Source organism: Chelonia mydas, chromosome 11, assembly GCF_015237465.2.
Source record: "Chelonia mydas isolate rCheMyd1 chromosome 11, rCheMyd1.pri.v2, whole genome shotgun sequence".
NCBI classification, from domain to species: Eukaryota; Metazoa; Chordata; order Testudines; family Cheloniidae; genus Chelonia; species Chelonia mydas.
The window spans coordinates 27,883,453-27,900,619 of NC_051251.2; the positions used below are offsets into that span (position 1 = coordinate 27,883,453).

The following is a 17,167-nucleotide window of genomic DNA, read 5'->3' on the forward strand; positions in this document are numbered from 1 at the left end:
GTAGTCTTAAGGGTTACATGAAACAATAGGAAGTACAATTCTTAAATTGACAGGATCCTTTATTGTTCATACAGGAGTACAGACACTAAATATTAATATTCTACATCCTAACAGCCTCCTATGTGGTTCTTCCTATATCTAATACTGCAATACAGATACAGTTGCAATCATCCCACGGAATTTTGAATCAAGTTTACTGTCTTGGTCCTTATCTTCAACACACTGCATGGCCTGAGTCCAGGATACCTAAAAAAAACATGTAAAGCTTCATGACAAAAAACGCAAAACAACTTTCCTCCTCTGGCACAAAGGACAATAGGAGTAAGGCTCATCTGTGTGGGAGACCGAACTTTCTCCTGCAGTGGTCTGAGACTCTGGAACGAACTCCCCCAGGAACTAAGGACTATCACCAACCTCACCACTGAATGCAAGGCACATTTCTTTCACCTTGCCTTCTCGAATACAAAAAGATAGCAACAGGTATATTTAACCAAAAAAACCTACCAAAACAATACTCTACTCCATGTGCTTCTCCTTCTGGGGAGAGGATGAGAGAACAAGTAACACGTGACAGATGTGCAATCACATTGCTGAATGCACTACTGGAAGGCCCTCAGAAACCATGGTCATGAGTAAAAAGAAAAGGAGTACTTGTGGCACCTTAGAGACTAACCAATTTATTTGAGCATAAGCTTTCGCGAGCTACAGCTCACTTCCTCGGCTGCATACTGTGGAAAGTGTAGAAGATCTTTTTATACACACAAAGCATGAAAAAATACCTCCCCCCACCCCACTCTCCTGCTGGTAATAGCTTATCTAAAGTGATCACTCTCCTTACAATGTGTATGATAATCAAGGTGGGCCATTTCCAGCACAAATCCAGGGTTTAACAAGAACGTCGGGGGGTGGGGGGGGAAGGGTAGAAAAAAACAAGCGGAAATAGATCTCTATCAAGCATTCTTACAACTACAATACCCACCTGCGGAAGTGAAGAAACAGATTGATAGAGCCAGAAGAGTTCCCAGAAGTCACCTACTACAGGACAAGCCTAACAAAGAAAATAACAGAACGCCACTAGCCGTCACCTTCAGCCCCCAACTAAAACCCCTCCAACGCATTATTAAGGATCTACAACCTATCCGGAAGGATGACCCAACACTCTCACAAATCTTGGGAGACAGGCCAGTCCTTGCCTACAGACAGCCCCCAACCTGAAGCAAATACTCACCAGCAACCACATACCACACAACAGAACCACTAACCCAGGAACCTATCCTTGCAACAAAGCCCGTTGCCAACTGTGCCCACATATCTATTCAGGGGACACCATCACAGGGCCTAATAACATCAGCCACACTATCAGAGGCTCGTTCACCTGCACATCCACCAATGTGATATATGCCATCATGTGCCAGCAATGCCCCTCTGCCATGTACATTGGTCAAACTGGACAGTCTCTACGTAAAAGAATAAATGGACACAAATCAGGTGTCAAGAATTATAACATTCATAAATCAGTCGGAGAACACTTCAATCTCTCTGGTCACGCGATTACAGACATGAAAGTTGCAATATTACAACAAAAAAACTTCAAATCCAGACTCCAGCAAGAGACTGCTGAATTGGAATTCATTTGCAAATTGAATACAATTAACTTAGGCTTGAATAGAGACTGGGAGTGGCTAAGTTACTATGCAAGGTAACCTATTTCCCCTTGTTTTTTCCTACCCTCCCCCCCCCCAGACTGTTAAACCCTGGATTTGTGCTGGAAATGGCCCACCTTGATTATCATACACATTGTAAGGAGAGTGATCACTTTAGATAAGCTATTACCAGCAGGAGAGTGGGGTGGGGGGAGGTATTTTTTCATGCTTTGTGTGTATAAAAAGATCTTCTACACTTTCCACAGTATGCATCCGATGAAGTGAGCTGTAGCTCACGAAAGCTTATGCTCAAATAAATTGGTTAGTCTCTAAGGTGCCACAAGTACTCCTTTTCTTTTTGCGAATACAGACTAACACGGCTGTTACTCTGAAATGGTCATGAGTGTGGTATAAAAACCTATATAGAGTAGAATCTAAATGTGCTACCATCCTACTGAGAGAGTATGTCCACAAATTCAAGGTAATTCCTGCCAACAGTTGACAATAACCTGTGTGCACTGGCAGGTGTACTGAACCATGCAGATGAAACATGTGCCCGTATTTGCACGTGCAGCCTGGAAAAAATCATTTTCATCTGCATAAAAGCTACATGTTGCATAGTGCACATGGGAACCCAGAAAATCAAAGTGGGATGCTTAATGTACCACTGTGTGTGTGCACAAAAAACCAGGATAGCTTTCTAGTTCCCTGCTATATCACTTGTGGCACCTTAGAGACTAACCAATTTATTTGAGCATGAGCTTTCGTGAGCTACAGCTCACTTCATCGGATGCATACTGTGGAAATTGCAGAAGACATTATATACACAGACACCATGAAACAATACCTCCTCCCACCCCACTCTCCTGCTGGTAATAGCTTATCTAAAGTGATCATCAAGTTGGGCCATTTCCAGCACAAATCCAGGTTCTCTCACCCTCCGCCCCCCCACAGACAAACTCACTCTCTTGCTGGTAATAGCCCATCCAAAGTGACCACTGTCTTCACAATGTGTATACTACTACACATTGTAGTATACACATTGTGAAGACAGTGGTCACTTTGGATGGGCTATTACCAGCAAGAGAGTGAGTTTGTCTGTGGGGGGGCGGAGGGTGAGAGAACCTGGATTTGTGCTGGAAATGGCCCAACTTGATGATCACTTTAGATAAGCTATTACCAGCAGGAGAGTGGGGTGGGAGGAGGTATTGTTTCATGGTGTCTGTGTATATAATGTCTTCTGCAATTTCCACAGTATGCATCCGATGAAGTGAGATGTTGTTCACGAAAGCTCATGCTCAAATTGGTTAGTCTCTAAGGTGCCACAAGTCCTCCTTTTCTTTTTGCGAATACAGACTAACACGGCTGTTACTCTGAAACCTGCTATATCACTGAGGTTCTAGGGCTCTTGGAAGAAACTGAAGTGTCTGAGTAAGAAGGCAAGTGTCTGTGCACCTGGGGTTCTTCTGTCTGCCCTTTCTACAATAAACTTTAAAAAGAGGTTATCAAATCACTCCAAAATATTAATTTGACGTTATTGTAACAGCAATCTTGCATTTATACAGCACTTTTAATCCAAGCACATCAAAGCGCCTTGCAAACTAATAAACTAAGCTCCTGATCCTGCCGTGTGCCCATAACTCCAAATGAAGTCCATCCTAGGGCAGAAGAGCTCTGGGATCGGAGGAAGAGGACAGGAGAGAGAACATGATGGAAGATGGTGGGGGTGGAGAGGAAGCAACACTATTTGGGAGTTGTGGGCCAGTGAAGGAGGCAGGAAAGGAGCAAACATAGATGGAAGAGAGGAAAGAAACCAAGCCTAGTTTCCCCACTTACCCTATACTAAGCCACACCATTTGCAGTCTCCCTTTCTGCTTCTTTGTTCCCTAACTTCTGTCCTTAAATCCACACCTGCTGGGCTGGGGCTCTCAAAGTCCCTCTACCGACCCACTAACTATAAAGCAGAGTTCAGATTTTCCAACAGCCCTGACAATTGACTCAAGTACACAAGATAAAGCCGCTAACTTGTTGACAAGTATTAATCTTACACCTCGTGAGAAGTGAGGAAAGTCATCTCACATGCTCAGGTGTTGCTTTAAATTAGTGCTTTTGGAGGTTCAGAAAAGGACTGGTAAACAGCTTGACTGGCATTCACATGCACAGGGTGCACCACTACCATGGACTGCCTTATGGCTGGGAGCGGCTTAGCTCCAGGGACTACTTTTTACCCTCCAGACTGTAGGAGGATTTTCCGTATGTACCATACGCAGCTACAGATCTCCATCTGCCAGGTCCCATTTAGGTAACGGCTTTTATCCCATTCTAAAGTCCAAAAACAGAGGTCATAAGAGGAGAGTACTTTGAAAGGATGTTGTTTATAGTAATATATGACATGGTTAGATTTATGAGCTTCATTCCACAGGTGAGCAGTTTGAATCCCTTACAGTAGTTACCACACAAACCTAGTGGTATAACAGTGTTTTACGCAAATCTTGGACTAAAAGGAGATTTATGTTGGGGAAAGTTATTCTTCAGAAGTCGCGCAAAATATTGAACTTAGTCATGAGCTCCAACGTAAGTGGGTTGCTTAATAGTCTGCAAATAGCTGCATAATGATATGATACATTTAAACTGGAAGTGAAAGAGAATGGGTGTCTCTTGCATAGCATGCTATGTACTGTATTATCTGGCTTCTGACAACTGAATAAACACAGACCAGGTCCTGATTTCACAGAGTATTTTTATACAAAAGTGTTGAAGGTGAAACTTATTTTGGCTTGATTTTACTGAATGCTACACTCAGGACCTGTCAGTCTCTGTGATTCCATCACAATGGTGTCTACCCTTTAAACTCACCCCTTCCCTGCCGCAGAATCAACCAACATGGATGGAAGATAATTTGCTGAAAATAAGGAATCTGGCATCATGACACATTATTCCCACTGTTAGAGACGAAGAGAGCCACCATGCTCACTGCACTACTCCTATTCATATGACAGAGAAATAACAAAGATCCTTTTGATCATTCAAGCCTAACTCCCTGCCAATGTAGGATTGTTCCTTATATTTTAAGAATCCTTAGCAACGGGTCTTCCACCCGTAAAATGTAAATACTTATACCCATCCCCAACCTGTCCATTGTCTCTTCCCTAAACTAGTCATGCTTAGCCCTTTTAATATTTCTTCATGATTTCATAATTTTTATTTATTATTTGTGTTATGGTAGTTCCCACTGTGTACCCGATACTGTCTGGGCATATAAGGAGACAGTCACCTTGCGATTCACCCTCCTTTTTCCTCATCTGTTTGATGTCTCCACCTATTGTCTCATCTTATATGTAGATTGTAAATTCATTAGGAATGGGACCATTTCTTTGTTACATGTTTGTACAGCTTCTAGGACATTGAAGCTGGAACCTCTCGATGCTACTACAATATATATATATAAATAATATAGTATAGTATATATATACACAATATATATATAATAATATATACAATATAAATAATAAAGTCTGTGCCCCGGTAAACCCCATTGTTATTTTTGTTGCTGTTCTCTGAAGACCCTCATTTGTCTATAGCTTTAAGGTAATGTGATGCCCGGAACTGAATGCAATAGTCTAGGCCTAGGCAACATAACACTACAGCTGTACTGAAAGAGTCTTATCTTTGTACTTCATGAGGTGATGGCTTTGCACATGCAGTCAAGAGTCACATTAGCTTCCCTCCCTTCCCCCACCAGCTGGATCACATTCCACACGCTTGTCTAATGCTTTGCTTTACTGCTTCCCCAGTCTCTCACGCCCACAGAGCATGTGTGTTTCAGATACTTTGCCCTAGCTGTACTGACTATGCATTGAAAAAAAAGCCACCATACTTGCAGGCTGAAGAGAACAACAGCAGGGAGGGAGGCAGGAGGGAGATGTGGAAGAGATTGACAATGTGGAAGGGTGAGGAGGATGGAACAGTGGTCAGTGTTTGACATTTATAGAAGATGTAGAGAGCTCTATGCACACAGTTTGGTGACAGGTTCGCTGGACTGGGACCCTGGAATCCTGGGGGTCCATTCCCAGGTTTACCGCAGACCTTCTGTGGGACCCTCAACAACTCTCTTAGGGTCTGATCCAAAACACTGAAGTCAACAAGAGTTGATCAGTAGGCTTTGGGTCAGGCCCTTAGCATCTCTGCATCCGATTCTCCACTACCCTGCACCTTGTATGGGTATTTACAGCTGTGCTGAGTGAGTGCAACAGGGGTGTAAAATGCTGTTCTGATCTGGTGACATTCTACACCCACTTTGCATAAATGTAGATATCTACACAGGGTGCAAAGCAATAGAAAAAGTCAGACCCCTCTGCAAAGTGCAGTTAATAAAAATAATTTCTTTCTTCCACCCTTTATCAATCTTCTCTATTTATACTAAGTTCTTCGGGGCACGCAGTGTCTACTGCTCCTTGTACAGTATCTACCATAATGGAGCCACAACCTTGGCTGAGGCTTCTAGGTGTGACTATTATACAAATTCATAAATAAGTGCCATGGATTTCTGTAGAACCTCTACATGATGAACAAGGGCATGTAAACTAGCTGACCATGGTTAATCTTTGAGGTTCACTGAATGGGTGAAAAACCTATATTTTAAACTAAAAAAACTTACGTTTATCCTATAAGGACCTGTGGGCAATTCAGGAATGGCATAGCTGAGGCATTCAGATTTTCTATACTATAAAATACACCTCATTACATCTAGTTAAATACAATTGTAAAAGTAAACCACAGTGATTTTCCTAGCTAATACACCTTATTGTCTTAAACGTTCTTGCTTATGAGTATTTATACCCTGACTTTCCAGTTATCAGGAATGACAGACTGTTGGAGTCATACAAAACACTCCTGGGTTTTCATTTTTAAACAGGCCATATTGCCGAAAAGGGGCAATATTTTAGAATTACCTGGAGGACCTCCTAATTTCCAAAGCGAGGGAGCACCTGGGGCAGCTTGTATTTTGGATCTCTCTTCTGTCTCCTATGTAGTCTATAGATATAGATATTTACTCAGTAAGGCATAGAGATAAGTTAAGGCAATAATGCAATGAGCCTACAAGCCTCAAGGCTTGTAAAACAAAAGCTTAGCTAAACTAATCAAGGCCTAAGGCCCGAAAAGTATTAGCTAACCAAGACTAACCATAAATCATAAGCTATCACAAGATAGAATGCTGTAATAAACAAGTAGGACTAAATTGCTGACAGGTAACTACAAGATGCCAGTTGATGTCAGCTTTTGATATTTTAAGTTAGGAACATCAGCAGATGTCCAACCACAAGAATGCCATGGTAACTAATTGGCATACTGTATATGCTAATAAGCTTAAGGTAAAAGCCTAACCTGGGAGAGAAGGTCACCCCAACATTAGTAACATGAGGAAATACAGATAAGGAAAAGGGGCTGAAACCCCTAATGAAGATGCATTAGGTGTAGTGGACATCAGCATAACATAAAAGTTGTATCCCGACCGTGGGCCTTGGGAGATGGCAGGATGATGACCACTGGTGGTGAGGATGAGGATGACTAACACTCTGGGTTTTTCTTGACATATTATTTATCTGCTTTGCTGGGTTGGAGTGTTTGTGCTTTTGTTAGCTGTGCTAATAAAAATACTACAAGGACAAAACCCCTTTCCTAAGTGTAAATGCCTCTCTCATGCATACCCGGGTTCTCATCACAACTAAGGGTATGTCTACACTGGCAAAGTTAAAGCGCTGCCACAGTCTCATTAAAACCACCTCCAAGAGGGGAAGAGCTACCAGTGCTGGGAACACTGTCTACACTGCCACTTTACAGCGCTGAAACTTGCATCACTCAGGGGGGGTTTTTTCACACCCCTGAGTGAGAAAGTTTCAGTGCTGTAAAGTGACAATATAGACAAGGCCTAATACTTTTAAACTAAAAAAAGTTATGTTTATCTTATAAGGACCTGTGGGCAACTCACGGATGGCATAGCTGAGGCATTCAGATTTTCTATACTGTAAAATACACTCATTGCATCTAGTTAAATACAATTGTAAAAGTAAACCACAGTGATTTGGTTATGTCTGTGAAAGTAGCAAGGCCCTGCCTCTTTATATCCTTTTTCTCTGTTACAGCATGTACTTATCTACTCTTGCAGGTATTTTTATTCACTTTCAACCACATAATTTCCTGCTCCTTAAAAAAAAAAAAAGCCTCATGCTAGTACATCAGCCACCTATCATTAATCATCATAGCTGGTAAGATATGTTGCATATTTATAAAATAGTGGGTTTTTAACAATTATACATTTTGATAGATAAACTTCAATAATTACTTTAATATCCATTTTTGTATCTATACAGATAAGCACATTCACATACTATCAACTTCGTGCCTAGTTCCAACAAATATTTCACCTCCTTATTGCATTTTCTTTTCCTGTCTACGTGCTGCCTAATCAGTTATTCCATATGTGGTCTACCAGGAGAGTCTGTCCTGCCTTTGCACAGGGATGGACCCATAAGAAAAAACTGATTTCTCTCTATTATGATAACACATTGATTTTGAGGGCACTGATGTCTCAATGAGAACATTTCTTCTGTTCTCTAAATTCCACAGAATCACAATTTAATCCTCCTACTGAATGAGGAAGTCCTAATCTCCCCTCGATGCAGTTAAAAAAAACATTTAGCACACTGATATAGGTGATGCTTCCACATTGAAGACATCTAAAGCCATTCTGTTCTTTTCACAGCTGGGCCAGAGTTCTGAGTAATTCTAATACTTCTAGGTTAACCTGAAGAAGTTCAGAGTTCAGTGTCCATATGTCTATTTCAGGTCAGTGAAAATCTACACAGCATCACACTATCACAAATTTTACTCCCAACTGTACTTCCAAAAATGTTAAATAATTACTTGCTGACTCCATTTAAACTGCATCATTTATTATGCATCAGTGAACTGTAGCCAATTAGTTCATTTTATCATTGCAGTGTTAATCTCATGGTGAACTCCTATGTTATGTCATATATAATCAATGGGTAACGAATAAATATAATAGGATGGGACTATAAGATTGACAAGTATTTAGGACCGATGAGTGCGTATTAGGAATATAAGTACAGCATGGCTGTAATGCCAGGCCTACAGGTTGAGGCCTGTAAAATTTCAGCTTAACCACACTAGGCTTAAGGAAGCTTGACATAAGGGGGTAACCTAAGAATAACCCTATGCCACTAAAGTCACAAGATTGCTAGGAAAAATGGTCCAATAGGTGACGTTACGAGAAATATGTTGTAACATACCCGTCTAAGCTGCAAGACACCTGATTGTAACATCACAGAAAGTTCTGTACGGGCCGCAGGTTACCCTGGAAACAGTTAATGTAAAAGTTACTAAAATGCTTATGGGAATAAGGGTAACTAAGAACAACCTATGAAAAGCAGGGCACCCCAAAATTTATGGGGTGTGGAAATACAAATAAGGAAAAGAAAGGTTGAAACCTTCATGCGTGTGCATAAGGAGTAGGCATGGTAAGAACAAAAAGATAAAAGAGGTTCCATGCCTAGGCTACAGTGGGAAGACCTCATTGGGAGAGCCCCAGCAGGAACCACCCCCCTCTCTCCATGACCACCTGTTGAGAAATCCACCCAGCTATGAAATGTTTGGTATGAGTGTGAATATGGCACTGGCCAGTGCATGGACTCTCTCCGGTTGTGTAAATAGGTATACGAGTATAACATACTAAAAACAGGATTTTTTTTTTACTTGTTTGTGGTATTGTCCTCATTCTTCATGTGTTGCTCGAGCTTCCAAATCTCCACTCTATGTAGCAACAGGAGTTGGACTCACTGTAATTTACCACAACTATTGATATTGATTCATTCAATTTAAAAATAAAGACTACAGAATAAATTTGCCCAAGTCACCTTTGAATCAGACATGAGCTTATAAAGTGATTCTGCCATTGAAAACATCTCCAGGTCTGTTAGTTATGTGACCTTTTGGGATAGAGTAAGCAATGCTTTTAAAAGTTTAGAGGCTCTATTGATGTCTGAGCTAGCCCATGCCTGACGAAAGCCAGCGACATATGGGTGTTACAGTGGCAGATTACAAGCATTGCCTAGATCGCATTGAAGAGGTCCTTGAAGGCATACATGTTACAGGGCAGCAAAACGTACTAAACAATTCATTCATATGAAAAGTACTCTCCACCTTTAACATAAAACCTAAAGGGACAGATTCACTGGGATCTCTCTATCTGTGCTAGCATGGCCCCTTGTGTCCCCGCCCCGGGGAAACCCATCCCCAAAGAGGTCAGGCAGTGTTTCAGCTTGGTGTGCACTTCTTCAGGTCTGTGAATCATAGAATATCTGGGTTGGAAGGGACCTCAGGAGGTCATCTAGTCCAACCCCCTGCTCAAAGCAGGACCAATCCCCAATTTTTGCCCCGATCTCTAAATGGCCCCCTCAAGGATTGCGCTCACAACCCTGGGTTTAGCAGGCCAATGCTCAAACCACTGAGTAGTGGGGACAGGAGCTTTAACTCCTGCAGTATCTCTATAGGAGTTCTGTTAGGGAGAGGAGCTGAGTCAGCACACTCCTTGACCATGCTAGCCATGCTCTTTCTTGAACAAGGGCCACGACTTTCTAAGCAGCATTATTCCCCCTGGGCAAAAAGAGTTAGTCCCCTACGGTGCCATGGCTTTCTACTCTTCAGGTGCTGCTCCAGGATTTCTGCCAGAGCATATTCAGGATGAGTGTGGCCCACAGTATGCAAAATACAGTGAGATTATTCAGAACACCATTTTGTTATCTCAGGTCCCACACTATAGATCTAGAGAAGTTCTGTAGCATTCTAAAGAACTGATCCATCTTACAGATTAGTTTGTTGTGCTTGGTCATTAGTGTAGAATGCTAAAGGGTCTGTTTTATAAGGGCAAGTGTCAACTTTGATAAGGTGTTACTGTTCTAGCCTGACTCATTTTGATATATATGCATTTACTGTGTGCTGGAAACTTTGTCAGTAACAGAAGGTACTGGGCCACAGCTCTGTCTGCTGCAGAAAACAAGAGAGCAAGTACAATATACATCCTTGGGCTTCCATATCTTCACTAGCTGCAGAACATTAGGGGTAAGCCTTTTGATTCCTAAAAAAGGCAACTGTATTGCTTTAATCTATGCATACTCAGTAACATGCGTTAATGCACTTGTACTGAAAATAACTAGAGAACCTAATACTGCTGGGTTAGTTTATTTTTTAGTATATTATATATCAGTTACACAGGCCTAGTCTTGCCCATTGGGTTTAAAACTGCATTCACACCATTTCATGCTGCATGACACACTTTTCTTCAGTATTACCACCACAGTACTGCCAGCCCCAAGAACTCAGAAATTATGAGTCAGGATCCAAAATAATCATGAGACTAGCTTAAGTCATTAGATTTGCAAAAAATAATTAATTAGGTTCTTTTTATCTGTCTCCTGATGTTGGAGTCTTTGGGGTTCAAAATATCCATCTTTTCTTCATAAACATGAGGGCTAGATGCTTACTTTAAAAACAAAAGTAATGAAAGCGGAGAGTCTCATGTATTCACATGATTCCCAAAGCTGCGGCTGCCAAGGACACAAATGATGCAAGATAAAACTTCAAGAGCTGGCAACCCTGCTACCAAGAATCACTTAAATGGAATATTTGGAAACCTAGATACTATTGCTTTCTCAGGTTGGCCCAAATTTCACAGCGACGGTTCAAATTTCTACTTTCTGCTGCTAGCAAGGTTCCTATAGTTTTAATTCATATTATTTGGATTTTTTTTTTATTATTCACGTCTCCTAGGTTTTTTCAGTCATAAAACTGCTCTACCCAAATGATCTTCGATGTGAGCAAACCATTTACAGCCAGACTGAAATTAACGTGAGTTAGGCGCTTTAGAAAAAAATCCCATTAGGCACTTATCTTCATCTTTGAGCATCTAAATACCTAAAATTCTTGGTCTTAGTCACAAGTGATACAGCTCTACTGTACCAACCACTATCCAAAAAAAACTTAGCCATCTGAACTACAGTCAATTACACTTCCAATTTTTCCATCTTACAGGGCAACTACACTTGGCCAAAGGACTGGGGCGAAATACATTTTAAATGTTTTTCCTGCAAACCTGTGCATCAAGAATTGAAACCGTTCCCAAGAACACAAGGTTTATCATGTTAATTCCTAGTCCACATGGACATCATCTCTAGAAGAACTAAAATTCTCATTTATGGTTTTGGTATGTCAGTTTTGACAGCAGTTGAAGAAAACTGCTAACAAATCAAAATGGAAATACAAGGGGGTGGGGTGGAGAGCACACTTGTAGAAATAAATTGACCCAAGGAAACAACACGTCTAGGGATTCAAATACTTTAGACTCTCTCTTCTCCCCACCCCCCAAGATAGCACAGTGCATTCTTTAATTTCAAATTCTGAATATTTCAGATTCCGCTCCCCCTGAAATAAATTGACTAAGATAAGTTGCTAGCATGTGAGGCAACCTGTAGACAGATAACATTTTACAGTTGGAGCCTGATAAGACCACATTGCCAGACGAGAAAAAAGCCTCATCTGAAGTGATATAGGATCTTATCATTTCCTGTGGATACCACATCATTGGGCACATACGTCTGCATTGACGTACACACTATTTTGTTATAATCTGTGTATTTTGTGAGTTGGCCATGAGCCTTATGTAACACATTCCTATTTAACATGGAACAACATGTGCATTGCCGTGGTAAGCTAAGTAATTTTCTTTCCCCCTGGTAATTTTGCCTCTCAAGGCTTTTGTTTAGCCACTGAAGAAAGCAGGTGCCTGTGCTAGCCAGAACCACCACCACAATAAGATTTACAGGCACTAATGATGAATATTCCCTAGCCTAAACTCCATGGTATGCCCAACCTGACGTGGGATTTAGGATTCCCGGTGAACCATTTTGTTAAGATTTTAATAGGTTTTGCTAGGAGGGTTGTTATCGTGAGTTAGAGGGTGGGGAGCAACATTTCCTAATTAAACAAAAATGAAAAACACCTCAGCCTCTTTCGGACAGTATTTTAAGGCTACATTCTGCCATTGTGATCCTGCAGGGTTATATTACAGCAAACACTTACACTGTCTCTTTGTTAAGAAAATCAAATGCAACTGCATTGATCACTTGGACAGAGAGCATATAACACAGATGGCAGCTCAGAAACTCTGTTCCTGCTGGATCAGACAAATATTAACTATTATATAATGAACATCTTTTCCTGTTACGCTGATGAACTACAACATACACATTAGCTGTAACTGCTTCTGCATATGTAAAGCCATCTTCTGTGAAGCATTCATACATTCCCTGAGAGCAGAAGTGTAGCTTGTAATTGGTAAATTATGGTACACAAAATGCTTTCAAGCCTTTCTTGGAAACCCCTAAATTGTATTGCTTGACAAGAAATTATGTAATGGAGGATTATTTCAGGTGACTGCAAACTGTCCACAGTGCAACACCAATCAGCTAAACCCAGAAACCAAGCCTGATTCTTCATATCTGTCCTCTGCATATCCTATAAGGCTGTTCAGAAAAAAAATGTTATCGATGAAAATACTTACCGCTTCAGAGTCTTCAAATCCATGCAGGTACAAATTGTCATACATGGAGGTCTGATAACCCAAAGCACACCTCTCAATGCAAACCTGAAACTGCCACAAAGCCACAGCAAGGGTTAAAATGTAGAAAAGGCCGATGCAAGGGAGCGGAGCCTGCCTTGTCAATTTCCTGTGGCTTCCCCAGCCAAGATGCTGTTCATTCACATCCCAGAGGGGAAGGTTATCCCTAGAGGCAGCCCAGACCTGGCATTTTATCTGCCTTCCAAATACAGAGCATAAAAGCAAACCCTTCCCTAACCAAGGGCTGATGACAGAGCTAGAAAAGAACACTGTGATTGGCTGAGCTGCCCTGCTCTGCTTCAGTCAGCTGGAAGAGCATTTTCTTTGATAGTGGATGAGGACCCCCAGGCTTACACCTTTGCAAAGAGCTTGTCCCTGATTATTTCCTCTTTTACACACACACACACACACACACACACACTCTAAAATCTGATCCCAATCAAAAAGGGGTGTTCTATATGGAGAGTTTTTACCACTGAATACATCTTCCTATTTGTTAAACTATGTATTATAAATACATACTGTAGACATTTGGAAGATTTTGATTTCTAAATTGAAGTGTAAGAAAATAATACAATATTTCTAGGGGAAGGATCTGCACTTAACAAAAACTGTAATTTACATTTAAAAAGGGAAAATAGGTCATTTCATACAAAGGCACAGCGGGGGGGGGGGAACAGAAGAGATTTCATTCTTGTTCACACTAAGTTCTTAATATCCTACCTAAATTATAGTGCTGCATATGGGGGGGGGGAGAAGGGGAGAGAACACATCACCTCCTTAAAACACCAATTTTAGTAGTGAATAGAAACCAAGGGAGTCTACTCACTCTATTTTTAGGCAGTAGTATAAATTTTATTTTTCTAATGAGCAACAAGTTTCAGTTATCAGGTATTTTTTCTTTATAAGCCACTTCCAATGAACTATGCAAATTGGTTTAATTATAGTGTTCCTTTTTATTCCAAACAACAACAAAAAACCCAATAGTTTCAACATGCCTTTGTTAAAAAGTGTAAGTTGGTCAAAATCTTGCACTTGTACATAATAAAAAATTTACATGGGGCCAGACCATAAAGCCTTGACACACACTGGTGAGCATTTATTCACAAGAACTGTCCTATTTGAGATGAGTCACTAGCTACCAGTAAATGGGATTATTTGTATGAATATCTGCACCCCAGCAGGAACAAGGGGCTCACCAGCTATGCGTTACATGTTTCACTCATACCAGACATAGTAAGCTAAAGGTGAAACATTTTTAAGTTAGCAGCAAAATAGCACCAACTTTGCAGCAAGAACTTCTCCTCTTCTAGGAAAGCTATTTTCATTAATTCCCTGAACTTTAATCATACAGTCAGTTGTCAGAAATTTAGTTGCTCTGTTTAAGTAAGCAAAGACAAATTCCTTAAAGGGAAACACACACAGAGCAACTCTTTTACAGTGAACTTTTCTTTTCTACATAGTAACTTCTTTGTGGGTAAAATTCTCACACACTCATAACATAATGCCAAAATTAACATGTTCTGTGTAGGAAACAGCATGGGGATTGGGGAAATGATACCTACACACTCCAGCATGAAGGCATGGCCACATAAAGGGGAGAAAATAAATACACTTTACTAGTCCAGTCCAAGGTGCCTGGCCACAGCCCATCACCAGGAGAGGGGGGAAAAAATCAGTCTAGATTGTGGATGTTTGAGTTTGACTATATGTTATTTATATAAATTTAGTGAGTTTGTTTGTACCCGTGTATCATCAGAGATGACAGATGATCTATGATGGCACAGAGACATTTAAGTTATCTTACTGTTTCATCTATGGAGTGTGAACTCGCAAGAAAAATTGACATTAGTGAGGCCATTCATGATTTTGCAATGAAAAAAAGCCAAAAGAGTTGTAAAGTGATAGGCCCTATCTATGCTATTTCAGAAGTCAAATATAATTTTTTCTTTCATTAGTGTGTCTGTAGGGAATGTTATGTGTTTTCCCTGGGCCCAGCAAAATGCAGCTTGTGGCTTGCCTGTCGGTGTATTTGCGTAATCATGGACCCAGCAGTCATACCCCAGGTCCTTTTAAGCCCCTTCTTTAAAGGTGGCTGAGCTGGATTAAGGTTAGGCATTATAGGTCCAGGCATAAACCCCAGCTCCTGGATTCACAGATTAGATTTTCTTTTAAAGAAATGTATTTCTAGGCCTCGTGAATGCAAAGGAAAGCTTGAAAATGTGGCTCATGTGTGAGAGATGCCTGATTCTGCAGAGAGCCTGAAACAATAGCTCCAAGGAATCATAGAATATCAGGGTTGGAAGGGACCTCAGGAGGTCATCTAGTCCAACCCCCTGCTCAAAGCAGGACCAATCCCCAATTAAATCATCCCAGCCAGGGCTTTGTCAAGCCTGACCTTAAAAATATCTAAGGAAGGAGATTCCACCACCTCCCTAGGTAACGCATTCCAGTGTTTCACCATCCTCCTAGTGAAAAAGTTTTTCCCTAATATCCAACCTAAACCTCCCGGACTGCAACTTGAGACCATTACTCCTTGTTCTGTCATCAGCTACCACTGAGAACAGTCAAGGAGGCATGAACTACCCTAGGCATCTTGACTCTGAAATCTCCTGCCACTTCAGAGAGGGGCAGAGCCCTGGGGCAGGGCTAGAGTGGTGGAGACCCTATGCAAGGTGGTTCATGTGGGTTTTCCTCATGCTTTATTTCTAGCAGTACTTTGGTGCCTAGTTTAAAAATCACAATGAAATGTGTCTAAGTTTTCACACTGTAGTGGAAGCCACATAAATAGGACTTTTAGGAAAAAGACAGTGGACCTGATTTTCCTTACACTAGAGTAACTCCCTGGACACCTGTTTAAGTTTGATCAAAATCAGGCACCTGGCTACTACTGAGTACATAAGCACATGCATAACTTTTAATATGTGAACAGTCACGTTCAAGCCAATAGGACTGGAGACGATCTTTGTTCTTGCACAGCACCTAACATAATGGAGTTCTGATCCAAGACAGGGATTCCTAGACCCTACCACTGTACAAACAACGTGTAAAGACAGACATGTGCTTAAGTATTTTGCTGAATCAGGGACTAAACTGGGTCCTAAGACATCAAAACACTGACAATGAAAGAATATGGTGATCGCTGTATGTACTTTGCACCTACCTGCAGCATGAAGCAGCAACAGCAGTTGGAGTATCCTACATTATAGAATTTAGTGCACACCTTTAATTCATTGATTTCTTCAGTCTGCCTGGCCAATTAACTCTTGAGCTGCTCCGCTTGCTGTGCTGTCAGTCCTCATTTCATTGAAGTCAGTAGGGGGGTGTTAGGAATCACCAAGGAAATTTAGGAGCATGTACAAAATAAGCATTTTTAGTCCACCCAAGTGGACCTAGAAGATTCAGCAACAGCTAAATGGCCAAGGACCTGATTCAGCTACAATATATATTGTTTATGAATCACAGAATCCTATGACAGGCTGAGAAAGCCCAAAATATCAGCTTCTGCAATCTTACACTGTACAGATATTAGGTGGATTTTTGCTTATTAAATCTCTGAATAAATAAAACAAACTGTCCTAATGAGTTATTCCTCTTCCACGCTATAGAATAAAATAACTATTTCATGAGGTTAGTTGGCAATGCTAAAAACAAACAAAATTGAAGCTGAAGATAAAGCTTGGGTTGTCTCTTGATTCTCAATCCTCTGCTTAGCCACAGACCAGCTTTCTGCCCTATCCATTGTAGTGGGAACCTCAAAATTGATAAGTGGCCAGCCAGTGGGGAAAAAAATCTAAAATGAAGAAAATTTAAGGAGCAGGGAAATAAC

General features: G+C 40.9%; 1 protein-coding gene across 7 annotated transcripts in view; it reads right to left on the reverse strand.

The window, feature by feature from the left end:
• The window catches only part of CACNB4 (calcium voltage-gated channel auxiliary subunit beta 4), a 192,560-nt gene that overhangs the window by 105,596 nt on the left and 69,797 nt on the right, over positions 1 to 17,167 (reverse strand). The window contains exons 1-2 of one of the 7 annotated variants that reach the window (XM_037912553.2): positions 13,282 to 13,554; positions 8,957 to 9,021 (exon numbers count right to left, since the gene is read on the reverse strand). The exons of 4 other annotated variants lie outside the window; for them this stretch is intronic. In XM_037912553.2, the coding sequence (XP_037768481.1) occupies positions 8,957 to 8,989 (33 nt within the window). In that variant the 5' untranslated portion in view covers positions 8,990 to 9,021; positions 13,282 to 13,554. Of the gene's footprint in view, positions 1 to 8,956; positions 9,022 to 13,281; positions 13,561 to 17,167 lie in introns of those variants that run through there. 2 more of the 7 variants (XR_006284899.1, XM_037912552.2) reach the window with 2 other exon arrangements.